The sequence below is a fragment of the Mustela putorius genome, unplaced genomic scaffold (assembly GCF_011764305.1).
Source record: "Mustela putorius furo isolate JIRA1106 unplaced genomic scaffold, ASM1176430v1.1 tig00000695_pilon_pilon_pilon, whole genome shotgun sequence".
In the NCBI taxonomy this organism is placed as follows: Eukaryota; Metazoa; Chordata; class Mammalia; order Carnivora; family Mustelidae; genus Mustela; species Mustela putorius.
Window position 1 is genome coordinate 3,648,942 of NW_025421447.1, and position 19,217 is coordinate 3,668,158.

Here is a 19,217-nt window from a genome sequence, read left to right on the forward strand (position 1 = left end):
TATTAAAATAATTTCAGGTTAAATCAAGTGCCGGCAAGGAAATAAACAAGGTGGGGAGTTCTTCAGGGTGGTAGTCTGCTGCTTTCTTCCGTTAGCTTAGATAAGCAAACTGATGGATGGAAACGGAATACTCTAGAGAGGTAGAAGAAAAGCATTATACTCAGAATGACATTAGGTCTGTGATTAATTTAGTAGTTTAAGAAATTAATGAGGGGGGGTCACTGGGAGGCCCAGTGGGTTAAAGCCTCTGCCTTCTGCTCAGGTTGTAATCCCAGGGTGCTGGGATCGAGTAATCCCAGGGTGCTGGGATCGAGCCCCGCATCAGGCTCTCTGCTCAGCAGGGAGCCTGCTTCCCCCTCTCTGCCTGCCTCTCTGCCTACTTGTGATCTCTGTCTGTCAAATAAATAAATAAAATCTTAAAAAAAAATTAATGAGGAATTAGGAAACTAAATGTTGCTCTTCATAATAAATTCAGCTGAAATGAATGAACCAGGATCGTTTATCCATTTGGTAAGGAAGCTGCTGAAATTGGGCTGTGATTATCCTATTTCAGTGTAATTTGAGCCTTATGTGTTTATTTCCTCCTCAGGTGGAGGGCTGAATTTTGATCTATGTCCACCCTACCTCAGCTGCCTGAAAGTACTTAATGATCACATGACCCTGGATATGGATGCTGTCTTGTCAGATTTTGTCCGTTCCACAGGCGCAGAGCCTGGGCTGGCCCGAGATCTCCTGGAAGGTAAGGAGTCACGAGGGGAAAGATGAGAAGAGAGAAAGTATAATACAATGTTTATTGTTAGGATGACTTGGAACATTTAAAGGTGATCAGAAAGATACTTTGTGTGTGGCAGGCCTTACATTTAAGTTGCTTCTAATAATCCACCTATGTGTGACTCACCATAATTTTAAAATGCAGAAATCCCCTTTCACCTTGAATTTTTGGTGTAGCTTTCTCCGTTGTGAATGTATGCTCAGGTAGTGTAAGTGAAATTTTATATTAATCCACTAAAAGTACAATTCTGTATCTGTAAGTCTTTTTCTTTACATATAAATGACTTTAGGATCATTTGTGGCTTTGTTTCTTTCTCTAATTTGTATAGGTGGCTCTGTGTAGAGTGAATTAAGTTAATGTTTTTATTTTGCTACCTTTATTTACTTAAATCTGTATGTACACATAAGTGTGAACATTCTGATTTTAAGGTCTTTAAGGCTTGGAATCAAGTCAGTAGAATTCTTTGTTTGGAGTCATAATTAATAGATGTTTTTTGAGGATGGAAATATATAATGACACAGATCGCTAAGCCTGAAGAGAAATGGAAGATCTGGGTTTAGACTCCAGTTTGCTAATCCAGTAGGACTCTGCCCTTGACTGGCATTTTGGTTTTATTTCCTACTACCTTCTCCTCCTTATGCTTCTGCCTGGCCCAACTTGTCACCTTTCCCTGGTCATATTAAGTTGTTTTCTAAGTCTGCAGTGTTCCTTCCTTCATTATTCTCCTGAAATTCTCCTCATCCTTCAGGATTCAGCTCAAATGCCTCCTCTTCCTGTAGTAATGTGTGTTGAATGCTGTATGTGTGAAGTACTTGAGATATATTATTATTATTTTTTTTTTATAAAAGATTTTATTATTTGACAGAGAGAAATCACAAGTAGGCAGAGAGGCAGGCAGAGAGAGAGACAGAGGAGGAAGCAGGCTCCCTGCTGAGCAGAGAGCCCGATGCGGGACTCGATCCCAGGACCCTGAGATCATGACCTGAGCCGAAGGCAGCGGCTTAACCACTGAGCCACCCAGGTGCCCCGAGATATATTATTTTATTCTTATAGTCACTCTACAATATAAGTTTTATTATCCCACTTTCATAGTTTTAAAAACTGAGGTTCAGAGAAGTTAAGTGGGATTTGAGATCAGGCGATCTGATTTCAGAGGCTGGCTCTTAACATTTATATTACAGTTAATATTTGTGTGATCTCTTTCTCTCTCACACACATGTGCATACATTTCTGTGCTATGAAGGAAAGGTTGAAGGTACTATACGAGTGTAAGAGATAAACCTAATTTAGATACAGGGTGCAGAAAGGCCTTTCTAAGGAAGTGACATTTGAGCTAAACCCAGAAGGGTGGATGGGAGTAGCAGCAACACTAAAGGGACAGAGAAGAGAGTGTTTGTTGATATGAGAAGCTTACACAAGGACCCAACGTGAAAGAGTTTGGCACTGGGTACGAAGAGTGAGGCAAGAGTGATAGGAAATGAGTAAAAAAGGCAGGAAGCAGAATTTGGGGCCCTTTGTAGACTGTGGTAAGGAGTTTAAATGTCATTCCGTGTTTAGTCGGAAGCTGGTGAAGGGTTGTAATCAGGGGAGTGATGTGATGGGATTTGAATTTTCGTTGAAGGATATGAAACAAATTGGATTGTGGCCAGAGAAGTGATCAACCCAGTTAAGACTGTTGCTACAGTTGAGGTGAGAGATGGTGGGGGCCTGAACTACTATAGTGTCAAAAGGGAGAAAAGTGGATGGATTTAAGATAGAACTTAGAAGGGAAGTCAAAGGGCCTGATCTTCATTTTCTCCCTGCTTCTGTCTTTATCTCTTGCTTTTCCCTTTAAAAGTTAACTTTGGTGTAAAGAACGAATTCGAAAGGGGACATGCTAGGGGAAGAGAGACTAGCTGAACTTCTCCCAAAGACCAGGGAACAATCTTGAGGGCCTGCATGGGCACAGTAACAATAAAAATGGACAAGAAAGAACAGATTTGAGAGATGTTTCATGAGTACAAACACTGACTAGATAATGAGGGCAGACAAGTAGTTGGGTCTGAGTAGTGAGGAACTGCATTTTCTGGTGGAATTTTCTGGCCTGAAGGGCTTTTGATACCATTACCAATTTGAGGAATAGAGAAAGAGAAGATGAAGCAAGTCCTAGGAAGGAGAATGATGGACATTCAGTTTTGGACAAGTTGGCTATTAGGAGCTGATTTTAAGGAGTTTACCACACAACTGCAAATACAGAGCCAACGTTCAATACATGTTCTGTATTTCCAACTGTGTGGTAAACATTCATTCATTTATTTGTTGAGTCAGGACAAAAGTCCTTCATTTTTCAACAGATATGTATTGAGTAGCTACTGTGTGTCAAGTTCTAGGTGCTGAACAAAACAAAACAAAACAAAAATTCCAGCCCTTATGTTCTAGCAGGAAAAACAGTCAATAAATAATAAACATGATAACCAAATCATTGTAAAGTGTGTGTTAAGGTGTGAAGTGCTATGGGAAATGATGAGGCAGGTTGTAATTTTTACTTGGGTAGTTAAGGCAAGCCTTGTTAAGAATGTGACATTTGAACAAATATCTGAAAGAGTTGAGGGATTGTCTGTGTAGATAAATTGGGAAGAGAGCCTTCTAGGCAGCGCGGAGATTGTTGGAAAGGCCATAGGTGGGAGCAGTCTTAGCATGTTTGTAGGAACAGTAAAGAGGCCAGAGCCACTGAAGTGGTGTGAGCAAAGGGAGTTGGAACAAGTGGTGAATGTAATGGCTCAGAAGTAAATTCATCAGGTATTAATGATTCATACAGCTTAACTGGAAAATCAGTAATAACAAGATATCACAGCAACAGCAATAAAGACATATATAAAACTTTATGTGGGGGCGCCTGGGTGGCTCAGTGGGTTAAAGCCTCTGCCTTCGGCTCAGGTCATGATCCCAGGGTCCTGGAATCAAGCCCCACATCGGGCTCTCTGCTCCGCAGGGATCCTGCTTCCTCCTCTCTCTCTGCCTGCCTCTCTGCCTACTTGTGATCTCTGTCTGTCAAATAAATAAATAAAATCTTAAAAAAAGCAAAAAACCACTTTCTGTGTATCAGTGCTTTTAATTCATTTGATCTTCATAACAGTCCTACATGGAATCATCTCCAGTTTCACAGCCAGGGAAATTGAAGCACAGAGAAAAGGCTGGAGAAATAGGCCAGGTCATAGAAAGTCTTGAATGTCAGACACAAGGGCCTAGAATTTACTCTGTAGGCAATGGCAGGCAGTTAGCAGTTTTGATTCTGGAACTTAAATGAACAGAACAGAACTGAAACAGAACAGAACTGTGCTTTGGAAAGATTTATCTCATGGGATACTTTAGAGTGGATCGGAGGTGGAACAGTGGATGATAGGAATTGAACTGAGGGGGTAGCAGGTGGAATAGAATAGAAAGAAATGCGAACAATCATATAATATATTATTTACAGAATAATATAACTGGAGAAAGTAACAGAAAAATCCAGTATGACATTTAGGGTCTTCTCTTCAGTAGAGTAGTGATTCTTAAATTTGGGGGCAGTTAACAGTTCCTTTTGGTAATCTGATGAGAGCTGTCAGCTCTTTTTCTTTAGAAAAATGCATGTACTTATACCTTTGTGTATAGTTCTGTATGGTATAGGACATTATAGTGCATGCATGTCTAGGCTAAGCACTCTCTGGATCTCAGAATCAAGAGACCTGGGCTTTAGTCACACATCTCTGTGGTGCAAGCTAGCTGTGCATTTGGGCAAGTCACTACTTTAGGCTTCCTCTGTTTTATCTGTGGCCTCTGTGGGCCCTTTCAGATCAGAGACACAAATTTTCAATGCTCACAGAACTGACTTAGGAAGGACAACAAGTAAATAAAGAAATTGTGGTATTACAGACTGAAGTATTAATGAAGAAAATTAGGAACAGGAGAATGGTGGAAATGCGCATGAATTTTGCTTGTTAGTTTTGAGAGGGTGGTTTGAGTGATTGTTTTATGTCTTTCCCCAGTTTCCCTGTACTCTGAGTACCCATTTCATTTTTTGCTTTGTCTCCTGCCAGGAAAGAATTGGGACATGAGTGCTGCCCTCAGTGATTTTGAACAGCTACGTCAAGTCCATGCTGGGAACCTGCCCCCACCCTTTAGTGAAGGGAGTGGTGGTTCCAGGACCCCTGAGAAAGGGTTTTCAGATAGAGAGTCTGCCCGCCCTCCCCGACCCACCCTGCAGCGGCAGGATGACATCGTTCAAGGTACTGGGGTAACTGAGGGCTGTTTCTGTAGGCGGGAGTAGAAAGGAAGTGAGGGAACTGCTAAATGGAGCCATCTTTTGGAGACGCTCCTATTCTTCTCCCCGCTCCCCTGACAAACTGTTCAGAGGTGGCCTCAGTCTATTTCGGTGCAGGAGCCCCACACTGTCCCACTGTTTCTTGAGTATTCCCCTCTGTGAAGGCCTTTTTCACATACGGAGAGGGAAATGGATAAAGGAGAACAATCTAGTTGTCGAGATAAAGTACATAAATGTAGAATTCAGAGGATCACGCCATCTACCTGTGAGGTTAGTATTTGCCAGTATGTATCAAAATTTTGAAATGCATGTATACTTTGACTTAGCAATTTGATTTCTAGGAATTTATCATATATGTGTATGTGCACGTGGAGATATCCTTTAAATAAATAGACCTCAGTGGGCACATACACATATGCAGCATAAAGCTTGAAAGTTAAAAGCTTGGAAACAATATTTAATGTCCATTAGTAGAGGGGTAGTTAAATAAAATCATTTATGTTGCAGAGTACTCGCAGCCACTGGAAAGAATTAGGTAGAACCTGCTGTTTTTAAAGTCTCTAAAATCTATTGAGAAGGCTAAGATGCAGTGCAGTTTATACAGTATGTTCTTATTTATGTTTTGAAAACATAAATTATTTTTAAAATGATTTTAAAAGCTATACGGGCTTAAAAAAAAAGATTTATTTATTTATTTTAGAGAGCAAGAGAGAGAGAGAGAGCACGCACAGGGGGAGGGGCAGAGGGAGAGGGAGAGAGAGTCCCAAGTAGACTTCACTCCAAGTGCAGAGCCCAATGCAGGGCTCTATCTCATGACTGGGAGATCACAACCTGAGCTGAAACCAAGAGTCCATCGCTTAACTGACTGAGCCATCTGGGCGCCCAAAGCTATGTGTGTTTTTATGTGTATAAAAAATTCTAGAAGGATCCAAAAGGTTGCCTCTGGGGAAGGAATCAGAAATTTTGAATAAAGGGGAGATTTCTTTGTAATACTTTATATCTTTTGTTAATGTTTTGCTTTTTTACCATGGGCTTATGATACTTTTTTAAATACCTAAAAAAATTGTTTAAAAAATAACATCACTATAAAATAACTTTAGACAACTCTTGTATGCCATCTCTGGCAAGTACAGGATTAAGAACTACTTCCCAACACAATTTTTAGCTTTCGATAATCTTTATATATAAATTCAAGTCATGCAAATGGATTGTAATATGACACTGGGCAGATTATGATCACAGACTATGCCTAGGTGGCTAAGTTGGTTGGGCATCTGCTTTTGGCTCAGGTCAGGATCCTGGGGTCCGGGGATCGAGTCCTGCATCCAGGACCGAGTCCTGGATCCAGGATCCAGGCTCTTTGCTCACTGGAGAGCCTGCTTCTCTGTCTGCCTGCCACTCCCCCTGCTTGTGCTCTCTCTCTTTAACAAATAAAATCTTTAAAAAAAAAATAATTTGGGGCACTGTGTACATTACTGTCTTTTTCTAATATATTGAGAATGACTGTACCTATACATTTCTGACAAATATGAATCCAGAGAAGTTTAAATAATGTAAATAAATGCTATTAATGGTAGATAAGAAAGTTTCCAGATATATAAGATTTATCATTAATTTTTTTTATGATTATTTATTCGTGAGAGAGAAAGAGGCTGAGGCAGAGGGAGAAGCAAGGTTTCCTGCTGAGCAGAGAGCCCAACGCAATCCTCAATCCCAGGACCCTGGGATCATGACCCGAGTGAAAGGCAGATGCTTAACTGACTAAGCCACCCAGGCACCCTTATCATTAATTTTGTATAATGGAAAGTCTTTCCTATATTCTCCAAAACTGTGAAAATTATCAGAGTGATTATTTGATGCAGTGTAGCAAAATGAAACCCCATTTTTCTTATTGCCTCTTTTTCCTATCAGTGACCAAGTTGCCAAATGAATGAGTCCCTGTTATGTTGGGAAATGGAAGTGAAAGAAGACAGAGTCATGGGGAGAAGTTCAGGCAAATTTTTTAAAAAGGGTGGAAAGAGGAATGTATAGTTGGTGCTAATTTAAGTGCCTGCAAAAATACTACTCTCCATATTTCCCTACTTCTATTTGGATTTAGAAAGAGGGTTGGGAAATTTGGTAGCTAGTTGGACTCACAGTTTTTCCCTGCCTTGTCAAGGGGTAATCATCACACATGAGTGGAATGTTCTCTGGGCTGTGTATGTTCTAAGGTAACTCCGTTTCTCATTGCAGAAAAACGCCTGTCTAGGGGCATCTCCCACGCCAGCTCCAGCATTGTTTCCCTGGCCCGGTCCCATGTCTCCTCCAATGGTGGGGGTGGGGGGAGCAGTGAGCACCCCCTGGAAATGCCCATCTGTGCCTTCCAGCTTCCAGATCTCACTGTGTACAATGAAGACTTCCGCAGCTTCATAGAGAGAGACCTTATTGAACAGTCCATGCTGGTTGCCTTGGAACAGGCAGGTCAGTGAGTGCTCTTTTTCATGGGCTTTTCCCTCTGCTCTGCGCTGGTAGGCAGCCACATGGAGGGGCTGGCCTTGACCAGTAGCTTCTAGTTTAAGTCTGGGAGCTGACTGCAAAGTCATGAGTTGGTCAGATCAACATGTACTGAGCTAGGTGCTTCTTTTTGGGACACAAATTGGACACTTCTTTTAAAAAATTATTTTTATTAACATATAATGTATTATTTGCCCCAGGGGTACAGGTCTGTGAATTGTGAGGCTTACACATTTCACAGCACTCACCGTATCACATAAAATTAGACACTTTACCCCAGAAATTTCCCATATGATGGAAGGGAAACCAGATATACACGTGAAAGGCACAGGAATTAGTACCTAAAAATCCATACATAGAGAAAAAAATAGAAATAAATTATAATTGGCTCTGGAACACCCTTGTGACCAGAAAGAACCAATACTACAGATGATGCACAATGGTGATTAATTTAAAAGTCCCATTTGTTTACATGAGCTTTCCCCAAAGATTTATCTGCCTTTACAGTTAAATTTGTCTTAAATTACTGTTAAAATTAGTTAATATGGTGGGGCGAGGCTGCTTGAATTCTGGGAAAAGCTAATCAGGTGTTAAACTTCTTAGAAGAAAGGCTGGGGGCTGGTAGGTGGGGGCATGGGAAAGAAGCTTGCATTTTTCTTTTGCACCCTTCTATAGTAACTGTGTGCCTCTCTATACTTTTTTAAAAAGTTAGCAGGTTACCTAGCTAGTGAGATTATAGGTCAGTTTTTCTTTCTGTTGACTTTTCAGTAATTCAAGGAGACTTTGAAGTGTGATTCACAAAATATTTTCCTCATGTGAATAATGGGAAGACGGATGACTAGACAGAATCAAGGCTCATTTTCTAAGGTGTTTCATGTGCTATCTTGTTGCGCATGTCTTTAAAGTCCTACCACATATAAGCCGACATGCTGTCATATGTGCAGATGATACCTACGTGACCCTGTGAATACATGCTTTGGGTTGTTTTTCTTTTACTGATGATGGATTTGTGCTGAGCTTCATTGTTATGATGTTTACTGGTCTCCTGAGCAGAGTGAAGGAGTCAGACCAGGTGACCAACACAGATTTCAACCTATGACCTGGGCCCCATCATCTAACCCAGACTTGCTCAGTCTCAGCACTGTTGACATTTAGGACCAGATAATTCTTTATTGTGTGAGCTGCCTGTGCATTATATTTTGTTTAGCAATCTCTCTGGCCTCTACCTATTAGATGCCAGTAGCATCCCCCCACCAGTTGTAACAACCAAACATATTTCTAGATATTGCCAAATGTCCCCTTGGATATTGGTTAGATCAGGGGTCCCCATGTAAGAACTGCTGATCTCACCAATCATGTTCTTCAGGTTCTGATTGACTAGGTGTAAGTGAAGAAGATATAAGGAGTAGCAGTATTCTGGGTTGGCTTCCTAGGGGAGGCAAGTTTGGAGTCTGTTAGAGAGCCCCGGAAGTGGGAAGGGCTTTATGGATAATCTGCTCCTCTCCTTTTCCTCCTGTTTCTGTAGGGCGTTTGAACTGGTGGGTGAGTGTAGACCCTACCTGCCAGAGGCTGCTTCCTTTGGCAACTACTGGGGATGGAAACTGCCTCCTGCATGCAGCCTCTCTGGGTGAGTCTTGAAAATGGTGTTCCACACCCTCAGAAAGAAAGCAACAGAATTTAGATCTCATGTGCAGGATTTAATCCACTAACCTTGATCTTAGGCAGAAGTGATTGTATAGCATGCATGTGTGTGTGTGTGTGTGCGTGTGCATGGGCGTGGGCATGCAGGAGGGGTTGGAAGAGAGCCCTGCCCTGGATTTTCAGTCTCTTGTTCAGGGAACATATGTAGAACCTAGGATTTAGCAGGGGTCCCACTTGGAGAGCTACCCTGCAGAAGTATTGAGCAGCAAATATGTAAGCAGGATAAAGCTCTATGTGTATATCATTCTCCTTAATATTTATTCTTTTGGTATTTAAAAAAGATGTTTTCATCAGTTTTTGTGAAATTTGTTAATTATAAAACTTATTTATAATTCAATATGTTTTTTGCCTTAGATTTTAAAAAAGTCCTCATTTTCCAACCCTCCCTCTAGCTTTGATGCTGATTGTCATGTGCCAGACCCATCTTTTCTGCTGCTACTCTGTATTTTAGTTTATTAGACTTGCATATTAGTAAGGGGCTTTCTGTCAGGAGTTTGTAGGATGTGGTGTATCCCCCACTTGTAAGTTCTCGAAGTTTCTGAACCTCCAGAGTAGGAACATCTTTTCACCTCTCCCCTAAGTCACAGGGGTTTCTTTGAACCTGGCCTTAAGCCTGATTTCCTTGCTACTAGGGTATGTGCATCATAATTAATAAAGGTAAGGTATCCTACTGTATGTTTCCTTGCCACAGGCATGTGGGGTTTCCACGATAGGGACCTGATGCTGCGGAAAGCTTTGTATGCACTGATGGAGAAGGGAGCCGAGAAGGAGGCATTAAAACGGCGCTGGAGGTGGCAGCAGACACAGCAGAACAAAGAGGTGAGGGAGTTTGGGTGGGAGCACCTTGTCCTCCAGAGTTGGCTATAGGAAATGTTCAGTGCGTACCAACAGGCAGTGTCTCCTGGTGCTTAATTGGTGGTACTCTCCTTGTAATCCTGGAAGTTGTAGGAAATGCAGAAGACACCACAGGGCCCATGCCTTTCTGATACAGTCCTGAAAACTAGCATGGAGAAGCTGAGACCCATAGAGGAGGCAGCTAACTATGTGCTTCTCCCTGAAAGATGCTCAGCAAGTCTCCAGTAGTAATCTTTTACAAAATAAGATCTGACAGGTCCACAGGATTTTTGTATTGTTTGGGGGTGTTTTGCTTATGATAATGCTAGACCAGTTTTTAAGGACTTAACGTTTTCTATTCTTTTTTTTTTTCTTTAAAGATTTTATTTACTTACTTGACAGAGAGAGACAGATCACAAGTAGGCAGAGAGGGAGGCAGGCTCCGATGCCAGCCTTGATCCCAGGACCCGGAGACTATGACCTGAGCCGAAGGCAGAGGCTTAACCCTAAGCCACCCAGGCGCCCTATGTTTTCAATCTTATAGAAATGCTAAATGCTTAAAAATTCCGTTGGCTGTATATACTATTTGCTTTTCACATACCCTGTTTGTTTAAAAATTTTAAAAACATGCCTGTTAAACTGAGTTTGAATGGTACTTCTCAGAAATTTAGCAGATGTTGAGACTGCTTTTGTATAAGAAAGTAACAATAGACTGTTTGTACTTTCCATCCCCGTAACAAGGGTTGAGCTAACTATGGCCTGTGGGACAAATCCCACCAACAGTTTTATTTAAAAAAAAAAAAAAAAAAAAAGTTTTATTGGAACACAGCCCTGCCCATTCATTTATGTATGTTTGTTTATGTTTAGTGCTTGCCTTGTGGAGACTAGAACAGCAGCAGAGTCAAGTAGTTGCATGTGGCCCAAAAAAGCCTAAAAGATTTACTAGCTACGGTTATGACGGAGCAATAAAAGAGTTTGCTGACCCCTCACTTTAATAATGACACTGTCGGGGCATCTGGGTGGCTCAGTGGGTGAAGCCTCTGCCTTCGGCTCAGGTCATGATCTCAGAGTCCTGGGATCGAGCCCCACATTGGGCTCTCTGCTCAGTATGGAGCCTGCTTCCTCCTCTCTCTCTGCCTGCCTCTCTGCCTGCTTGTGATCTCTCTCTGTCAAATAAATAAATAAAATACTAAAAAAAAAAAATGACACTGTCCACTTACATAAAGATAACAGGTCTCCCTCTTTTCTCTTGGTTCTCGCTCTGTCTTCTGTGTTTATCTTGTGCTCTTTGTGAGTATCTGGTGGTTTTTTGCCATGTATATGGCTGGGTGCTCTAGCATAAATATGGGACTGTCTTTTCAGATACTGCCCTCTTTCTTTCCATCTTCTTTCTTGTCACCTTTTATTGCTCTGTCATAACTGGCCATTATATAGAACTAAGAGGTTTTTTCTTTTAAGTTATTAGAATTTTATATCCTGAAGATTAAAAACAAAGAACCCAATTGTTAAAATTGGGATGGTATTAAGCTCAGAATGGTGTGTTTGATCAGCTAGTCTGCTCCAGAGGGTTCCTGAGGGGAAATAAATGCACAGGGGCAAGGCCAAGTAGATGGCATTCTTTATTATTGCCAGGTCCCATGGCTTCCTGGTGAGCTGACCTGGACCTTGTGGAGAGCTTCTTTTGCTTAAACTAGAGCCAGCTGAAAATTTGCCTTCTTCACTGTTTAACTTACACCATCCCTAACCTTACATTTGACCACTCCACAGTCAAGAAAAGACCAAACTAGAGCATTTAGAGCATTTAGTCAAACTAGAGCATTAAGTCAAAGTGACAGCAACAGTCAGAGAATGGGCATGCCCAATTCCAGCTCTTAAGCTATTGTAGTAATTTTAAAGATAGGGTTAGATTATTATGGATTTAGCTAGGAGACCTAGAAATACCCAAGTTCTGTTCTTGGTCAGCCACCTTTCCCCCTCAAAGTCCCCAGTGGAAATACATGCATAGAGAATAGCGGCTATCAAAGGAACACTTCTTTTGCCCAGCACATTAAAGGTTCCATACTGGAAATGTAGCCTAGAGAATTGTTTTAGTTGAGACTGTTTATGGCATTATACTGCACCTTGGGCATGAGAATAGAGGGAGGCGTGAGGGACTGTGGGGGTCTTCTTTTAATAAGGACCAAACACCACACAAACTAAATTGGTTTTGATTTCCCAGGCCTTGTTTTTTGTTGAAATTAGTGGTCAAGCCCAATGAGGATGGGGGCACCTGGCTGGCTCAGTAGATAGAACATGTGGCTCTTGACCTGGGAGGGTCATGAATTTAAGCCCCATGTTGGGTGTAGAGATTGTTTAAATAAATAAACAACAAAAAAATCAAACCAGTAGGGAAGGTTTCATGTTGGCAGGGTACGCCACCTAGTGGCTTTGTGTATGAAAACAGGAAGCTGAAATAGGTGAGAGGAAGAGTGACCAGAATGCCTAGTCCGTATGTACTGACCAATCAGTATATACAGTATATTTCAGTGTATTTCAATATTTAATTGAAAAGCTTCGATACAGCATTTTACAAAGAGAACATAGCTTTGTCTTTTTTTTATTATTAAAGTAAAATGTGGACACCTGGGTGGCTCAGTCCTGTGAACATCTGCCTTTAGGTCGTGATCCCTTGGTCCTGGGATCAAGCCTGGCCTTAGGCTCCCTGCTTAGGGAGCTCTCCCTCTCCTCTGCCCTCTGCTCATGAGCTAGCTCTCAAATAAATTAATAAAGTCTTAAAAAAAACATAAACTAAAATGTGCTTACAACAGCTCTTTAATTCTTCTTAAATTTTGCTGCTCATGCCCCTCACATTTTCAGTGTGATTCTTTCTACTGTCAGTGTGTGTTTAAGCCTTATAAACTCATTTAAATACCAGTGTAAGCTGAATACAATGAATAACATAGACTTGTCTGTCATATTACCATATACATCTTAAAGGCAAATGATATTGTTATGAGACTGACACACTACCTACTGCGCTAACGAGGCACCTGCAAATGATATTTTTAAATTGTTTGTACCACTTTTCCCATTCCTTTGATAAAAATTATAGTTTTACTCAGCATCTATTTATTAATTACTGATCATATCGTAGACACTAGCATATTGCCTGAAACATGGTCCCAGCCCTTAAGGGTAGTAGGAGGAGATGGACATGTAAATACATGATTGTACCAAAGTAATAGGTTACTTTGGTACTGTGATAAAGGCTGTATAGCAGTTGAGGAGGGAGGGCACAAAGGAAAGAGTGAGTCTACCAGGAAGATTTAGGAAGGGCTTCATAGAAAAGATACTTAAAGGATTCCTGGGTGGCTCAGTGGGTTAAAGCCTCTGCCTTTGGCACAGGTCATGATCTCAGGGTCCTGGGATGGAGTCCCACATCAGGCTCTCTGCTCTTCGGGGAGCCTGCTTCCTCCTCTCTTTCTCTCTGCCTACTTGTGATCTCTGTTGTCAAATAAATAAATAAAATCTTAAAAAAAGAAAGAAAGAAAAATACTTGAGTTCTGCCCTGACAGTTGTGAAATTGGTCACCAGGTGGATAGGGGGTGGGTTGCTCCAAGCAGAAAGAACAAGCTAGACAGGGGCTCAAGTATAAAGCAATGCAGTGCATTCAGGGAACTACAGCTAAGTAAATGATGTATTAGAGAGTTGGGTAGGGCCAGGAAGTGGATTTCGTATGCTTTGCTTAAGGATTTTGAACTATATTTAATAGGTCATGATGGTTCTTTTTTAAAAATTATATTTATTTGAGAGAGAGAGGGAGCATGAGGTGGGGCAGGGGGCAGGGGGAAAAGCAAACTCCCTGAGCAGAGAGCCTGATGTGGGACATGATCCCAGGACCTTGAGATCATGACCTGAGCCACCTGGTACCCCAGGTCATGATGATTCTTAAAATGATTTATAGCAGGAAGCAAACATCAGATTTTAATTTTAGAAAAATCTTTTTGGTAATATTGTAGAAAATGGATCAGTGGAATGCATGACTGGAAGTAGTAAAACCAGTTAAGGACCATTGCAGTAGTTCATGCTTAATAATTGTTGAATAAGAGATCAGGTGTGGGGTGGGTAAAAGGAGAGGAGTCTTCAGTTAGTCCCTTGTTTCTGGCTTGGATGGTGGGTGATATTCAGTGCTCTTCACTAAGGCAAGAGTACAGGAAGAAGAGTGGGTTTTGCAAGAGTTCAATTTTTGTTTTTTTTTTAAAGATTTTATTTATTTATTTGACAGAGATCACAAGTAGGCAGAGAGGCAGGCAGAGAGAGAGGGGGAAGCAGGCTCCCCACCAAGCAGAGAGCCTGATGCCAGACTCAATCCCAGGACCCTGAGATCATGACTCAAGCTGAAGGTAGAGGCTTTAACCCACTGAGCCGCCCAGGCGCCCAAGAGTTCAGTTTCAACTGTATAGACTTTGAGGCAGTCAAGGGCAGTTGGCAGTCTTCAGTAGGCAGCTAGATGTGAATATAGAAATTAAGAGGAGGCCTGGGATGGAGAGGGAGATTTTAGCATCCGAGTATAAATGGCAGTAGATGAGATTATGGCAGTAGAAGAGATCACCCAGAAGGAGCCAAGGCTGCTAATATTGTTTTTTTTTTTTTTAAAGATTTTATTTATTTATTTGACAGAGAGAGATGACAAGTAGATGGAGAGAGAGGCAGGCAGAGAGAGAGAGAGGGAAGCAGGCGCCCTGCTGAGCAGAGAGCCCGATATGGGACTTGATCCCAGGACCCTGAGATCGTGACCTGAGCCGAAGGCAGCGGCCCAAACCACTGAGCCACCCAGGCGCCCGACTGCTGCTAATATTGTTGACACAAAGCCAATATTGTTAGGGTTGGACAGAGTTGAGAGAGAGAGAAGAAGTTATAGAAGCTGAGGGAGAAAAAAGTTTAATGAGGAGTTGAAATGCTACATGAAGACTAAGAAAGATGAAAACCAGAGTCCGCTGAGTTTGGCAATTAGAAGGTCATTGTCCTTTGCCAGAGTCAGTTAGATGAAGTGGTATAAGTGGGGTAAGGTGTATAGGCCGGAGGACAGAAACAAGCTGGACCGAAATGGGCTGGAAAAGAATGGAAGAAAAAGAACTGTAAGAGAAATTGTGGACCTTGACTAGGAAAGGGAGAAGAGACTTGACTTTGTAGTACAGATTATAAGCCAAGTGCTAAGAGGATAGGGAGGGGGCAGCGTGAGTGAGTTGGAATTGCTGCTTGCTGCTGCCTCGTGAACCTGGTCTTTAACTGCTTATTCTCCCCTGTTGTCTTTCACAGTCAGGGCTGGTGTACACAGAGGACGAATGGCAGAAGGAATGGAATGAGCTGATCAAGCTTGCCTCAAGTGAACCCCGCATGCATCTAGGTACCAATGGAGCCAACTGTGGTGGGTAAGTGTGGCTCAGCAAGGGAGTAGGAAGGAAGTAGTCTTTTTTTTTTTTTTTAAGATTTTATTTATCTATTTGACAGACAGAGATCACAAGTAGGCAGAGAGGCAGGGGGAGAGAGAGGAGGAAGCAGGCTCCCCACTGAGCAGAGAGCCTGATGTAGGGCTCGATCCCAGGACCCTGGGATCATGACCTGAGCCGAAGGCAGAGGCTTTAACCCACTGAGCCACCCAGGTGCCCCAGGAAGTAGTCTTTACTGAGTCCTCAGCATCCAAAGAACTTCATGCCAAGAGGATATTAGAAGGAAAGAGAGGGGCTGTGGCAAGGATACAGAAGGGTGTAAGAATGTCATGCTATGTTCTGGGAACTACAAGTAGTTGGGCATTGCCAGTATACAGGGTACATGGTCTAGAGTGCTAGACAAGACTGGATAACTAGAGTCATGTGTGCCATGTTGAGGGTTCTGTTGTACCCTGTCCAGACTGAGAAACTGCAGGACATGACTCTGTTTTCTCAATAAATATATTGCAAAGAAAATAATAAAGGAGAGAGAACCCAAGTTTAAACACTCTTAGACAAATCAGCCAGTGGAAACATATGGTTGTTTATAAGGTAGTTGGGGAAACATGAACAATGTCTATGTGTTTAATTATTATTAAATTTTTAAAAAGTCTGATATTAATGATTATGTGGTTGTTTTTAATAGGAGTCCTCTCTTTTTTTAGAGATAGAAACTGAAAAATTTATGGATGATGTTTAGGATTTGATTCAAAATAATCTGATGGGTTGGAGTGGGGGTTTATAGTGAAATAGATCAAGATCTAGATGAAACAACACTGACCATGTGTTTTATAATTGTTGAGGCTGGGTGATGGTTACATGAGAGTTTAGGTATAATATTCTTTATAGTTTTGAATGTTTAAAATTTTGAAATTTTCTATAATACAAAGTTAAAAATTATAACCTATCCAGACCTCAGTGTGCATAAAAATAATCTGGGAGGCTTGCTAAAGTTGTGGATTTGGAGGCCCCCACCCTAAGGAACTTCAGTTGAGTTGGACTGAGCTATGGCCTAGAAATCTGCGTTTGTACCAAATACCCCATATTGAATCATGTTGCTGCAGGGGGCAGGAAGCCACTGAATTGTGTATACTTGGGTGATAGGAGCAAATTCGTGTATTTGAGCACACTGCTAGCAGAGTGGCTGATGAAGAAGAGGACAGTGAGACTGGGTGTGGTTGTAGTAATCCAGGAGACAGGCCATGGGTGTGATCAAGAGTGGTGGGTTGCAGACAGGCAGGAGGAGAGAGACACAAGAGACAGGTAAGAGATGGAATTGGTCAAGCTAGGTGATTAATTAAGATGAGAGATAAAGAAGAGTAACTATTTCAGACTTGTGATTAGGCTACTAGGTAGATATGGTGAGGTGTGAGATGCTCTTTTTCACGTAAGGGAATGTAGGAAGAGGAATTTTTGTGTCCTTTTTTTTTTCCCCCTTTTTTGGTAGGACTTGATGCATGTGTGGGCGGTTGTGGTGGAAGTGGTAAAGTGGTCAAGTGAGGCTACACAGTTGTGTCCTGAGCTATAGGATAAAACAGATTGGGGAAGGCTATTGAGCAAGATTGGTTTTAACCAAGGGATTACTTCCAGATTCCTAACACTACTTTAGCCCTAGGGCCTTCAAATCTTTCTTGGATTTCCTCATCTCTGAAACAGGAATAGAAATAGCCATGGTAGCATAAAATAATCAGCTATGTCCATGGCAGCCTTAAGATTAGAAAACCAGGAAAGACATTCCTCTTTTTCCTCTTTGTGGGACTGGTCTTCAGGGGTGTCTTGTTTTATTTTCCTCCCTCTCCCCCCGCTGTACCCCTTCCACTGTCTCCCCTCCTGCAACTCCAGGGTGGAGAGTTCAGAGGAGCCTGTATATGAGAGCCTAGAAGAATTCCACGTCTTTGTCCTTGCCCATGTGCTTAGGAGGCCCATAGTCGTTGTGGCTGACACCATGCTGAGGGACTCTGGAGGGGAAGGTGAGTCAGTCCTCCCTGCCCTGAGCACCTTCTGTTTGCAGAGCCTTGGGCTAAGCACTGGGAGGAGGGAAGGAAGGGGCTATATGGACCCTTGGGGAGAGACAAGATATACATTAGAACGATACAAAATTCTCTATAGAGATTGAATGCTAAGCAATTGGGGTTAATTGATGAGGATTCTTAACTTAAGAAAGAATGATTAACCAGGGGTTAGAGTGAGTGAAAGGGGAGCTCACTGGGTAGAGTGGGGCCTGGGGATTGCCCTCTAGGCAAGAACACATCCTGAATAACAGTCTTTGTGGTTTGCTGCAGCATTCGCCCCTATTCCCTTTGGGGGAATCTATCTGCCCTTGGAGGTCCCAGTGAGCCAGTGTCACCGCTCCCCTCTGGTGCTCGCCTATGATCAGGCCCACTTCTCTGCACTTGTGTCCATGGAACAGAAGGAGAACGCCAAGGACCAAGGTGCTGAATGCGGTGTTGTTGTCTTTGGGTGTGCTTTATTTTCACTTGGAAAACCTGAAATGGGAGAGAGTATGGGAGGGAAGAACTAAGTGACATGCAAGCCCAGGCAGTGCACACTGATACGGTTTTATTAAGCCAAAGATACTCCAGGGTGTTTAAATTAAACATAAAAACATTTTGACAAAGAACTTTGGGGGAAAAACAGTAGCCTGCCTGTATTTGCTGCTTCCTGTTCTGGAGTGAAGAGTGTGTGTGTGTGTTAAGGTCATAGAACCTTTCTAGTGATGCTTTGCTGTGTTTGTCTTAATAATGACTTTGAATTTTTTGAATCCACATTAACTGGCAAGAACATCATGAGTGTTCGTTGACTGACTGGTGGGGAGTCATGGAGATTAGTGGCCTAAATTGTGTGTTGGCTAGTAAGGGAAAACCAGTCTGTCAGTTTTTGATGCCAGTGTAATTCACATGTGGAAACTGAGGAATGATCTCAGTTTGAGACCTGTGATACGATCTAGCCTCCTTTTTAGTGAAGTCAGTTTGTGTTCAGTTTCCTTCCTCTCTTCTTAAGGAAACTCCTTGATGACATGTTTCTTCCTCCTCAGCTGTGATCCCACTTACAGATTCAGAGCACAAGCTGCTGCCCTTGCACTTTGCTGTGGACCCTGGAAGGGGCTGGGAGTGGGGCAAAGATGACAATGACAACGTCCGATTGGCCAGGTGAGGCAGGTGTAGCCTTCCCACCTACGAAGTGTCTTTTCCACATTCAGCATCTGTTTCCCCCGAGACTCTTCTCAGCTTAGAGGCAAGACAGTCACAGCCTAGCTCCGGAGTTTTGGGAAGATGGAAACATGGGGGACAGGTTGGGCACTAGAATTCTTGGAACATGCTTTTTCTCCCCATGAAAGAGAGGGAAATCCTGGGACTGCAACTTGTTCTTTCTTTATAATATGAGGAATGGTCGTCTACTGATACATCCCAGAATCTCCAAAATAGTCATCAGAAAATCAAGATAATCAAGTCACACTTTTTAATCCCAGCCCAAGTGAGAGGGTTTTTATTTTATTTAAAAAATTTTTTTAAGATTTTATTTTTTAAGTACTCTCTACATTCAACATGGGGCTCAAACTCACAACCCCAGGATCAAGAGTAGTGCACTTTGTCAGCTAAGCCAACCAGGCAGTCCATGAGAGGGGTTTTTAAGTAATTGACCAAAATAGTTAGTCTGCTTTGGATTT

The 19,217-nt window shown here is 42.1% G+C and overlaps 1 protein-coding gene across 1 annotated transcript in view; it reads left to right on the forward strand.

Moving 5' to 3' along the window:
- The window catches only part of OTUD7B (OTU deubiquitinase 7B), a 57,657-nt gene that overhangs the window by 32,190 nt on the left and 6,250 nt on the right, over positions 1-19,217 (forward strand). Inside the window, exons 2-10 of the mRNA XM_045083139.1 lie at positions 590-739; positions 4,831-5,019; positions 7,287-7,514; positions 9,073-9,174; positions 9,940-10,067; positions 15,381-15,493; positions 17,393-17,520; positions 17,833-17,982; positions 18,585-18,699. Coding sequence (XP_044939074.1) covers positions 655-739; positions 4,831-5,019; positions 7,287-7,514; positions 9,073-9,174; positions 9,940-10,067; positions 15,381-15,493; positions 17,393-17,520; positions 17,833-17,982; positions 18,585-18,699 — 1,238 coding nt within the window. The 5' untranslated portion in view covers positions 590-654. The remainder of the gene's footprint in view (positions 1-589; positions 740-4,830; positions 5,020-7,286; positions 7,515-9,072; positions 9,175-9,939; positions 10,068-15,380; positions 15,494-17,392; positions 17,521-17,832; positions 17,983-18,584; positions 18,700-19,217) is intronic.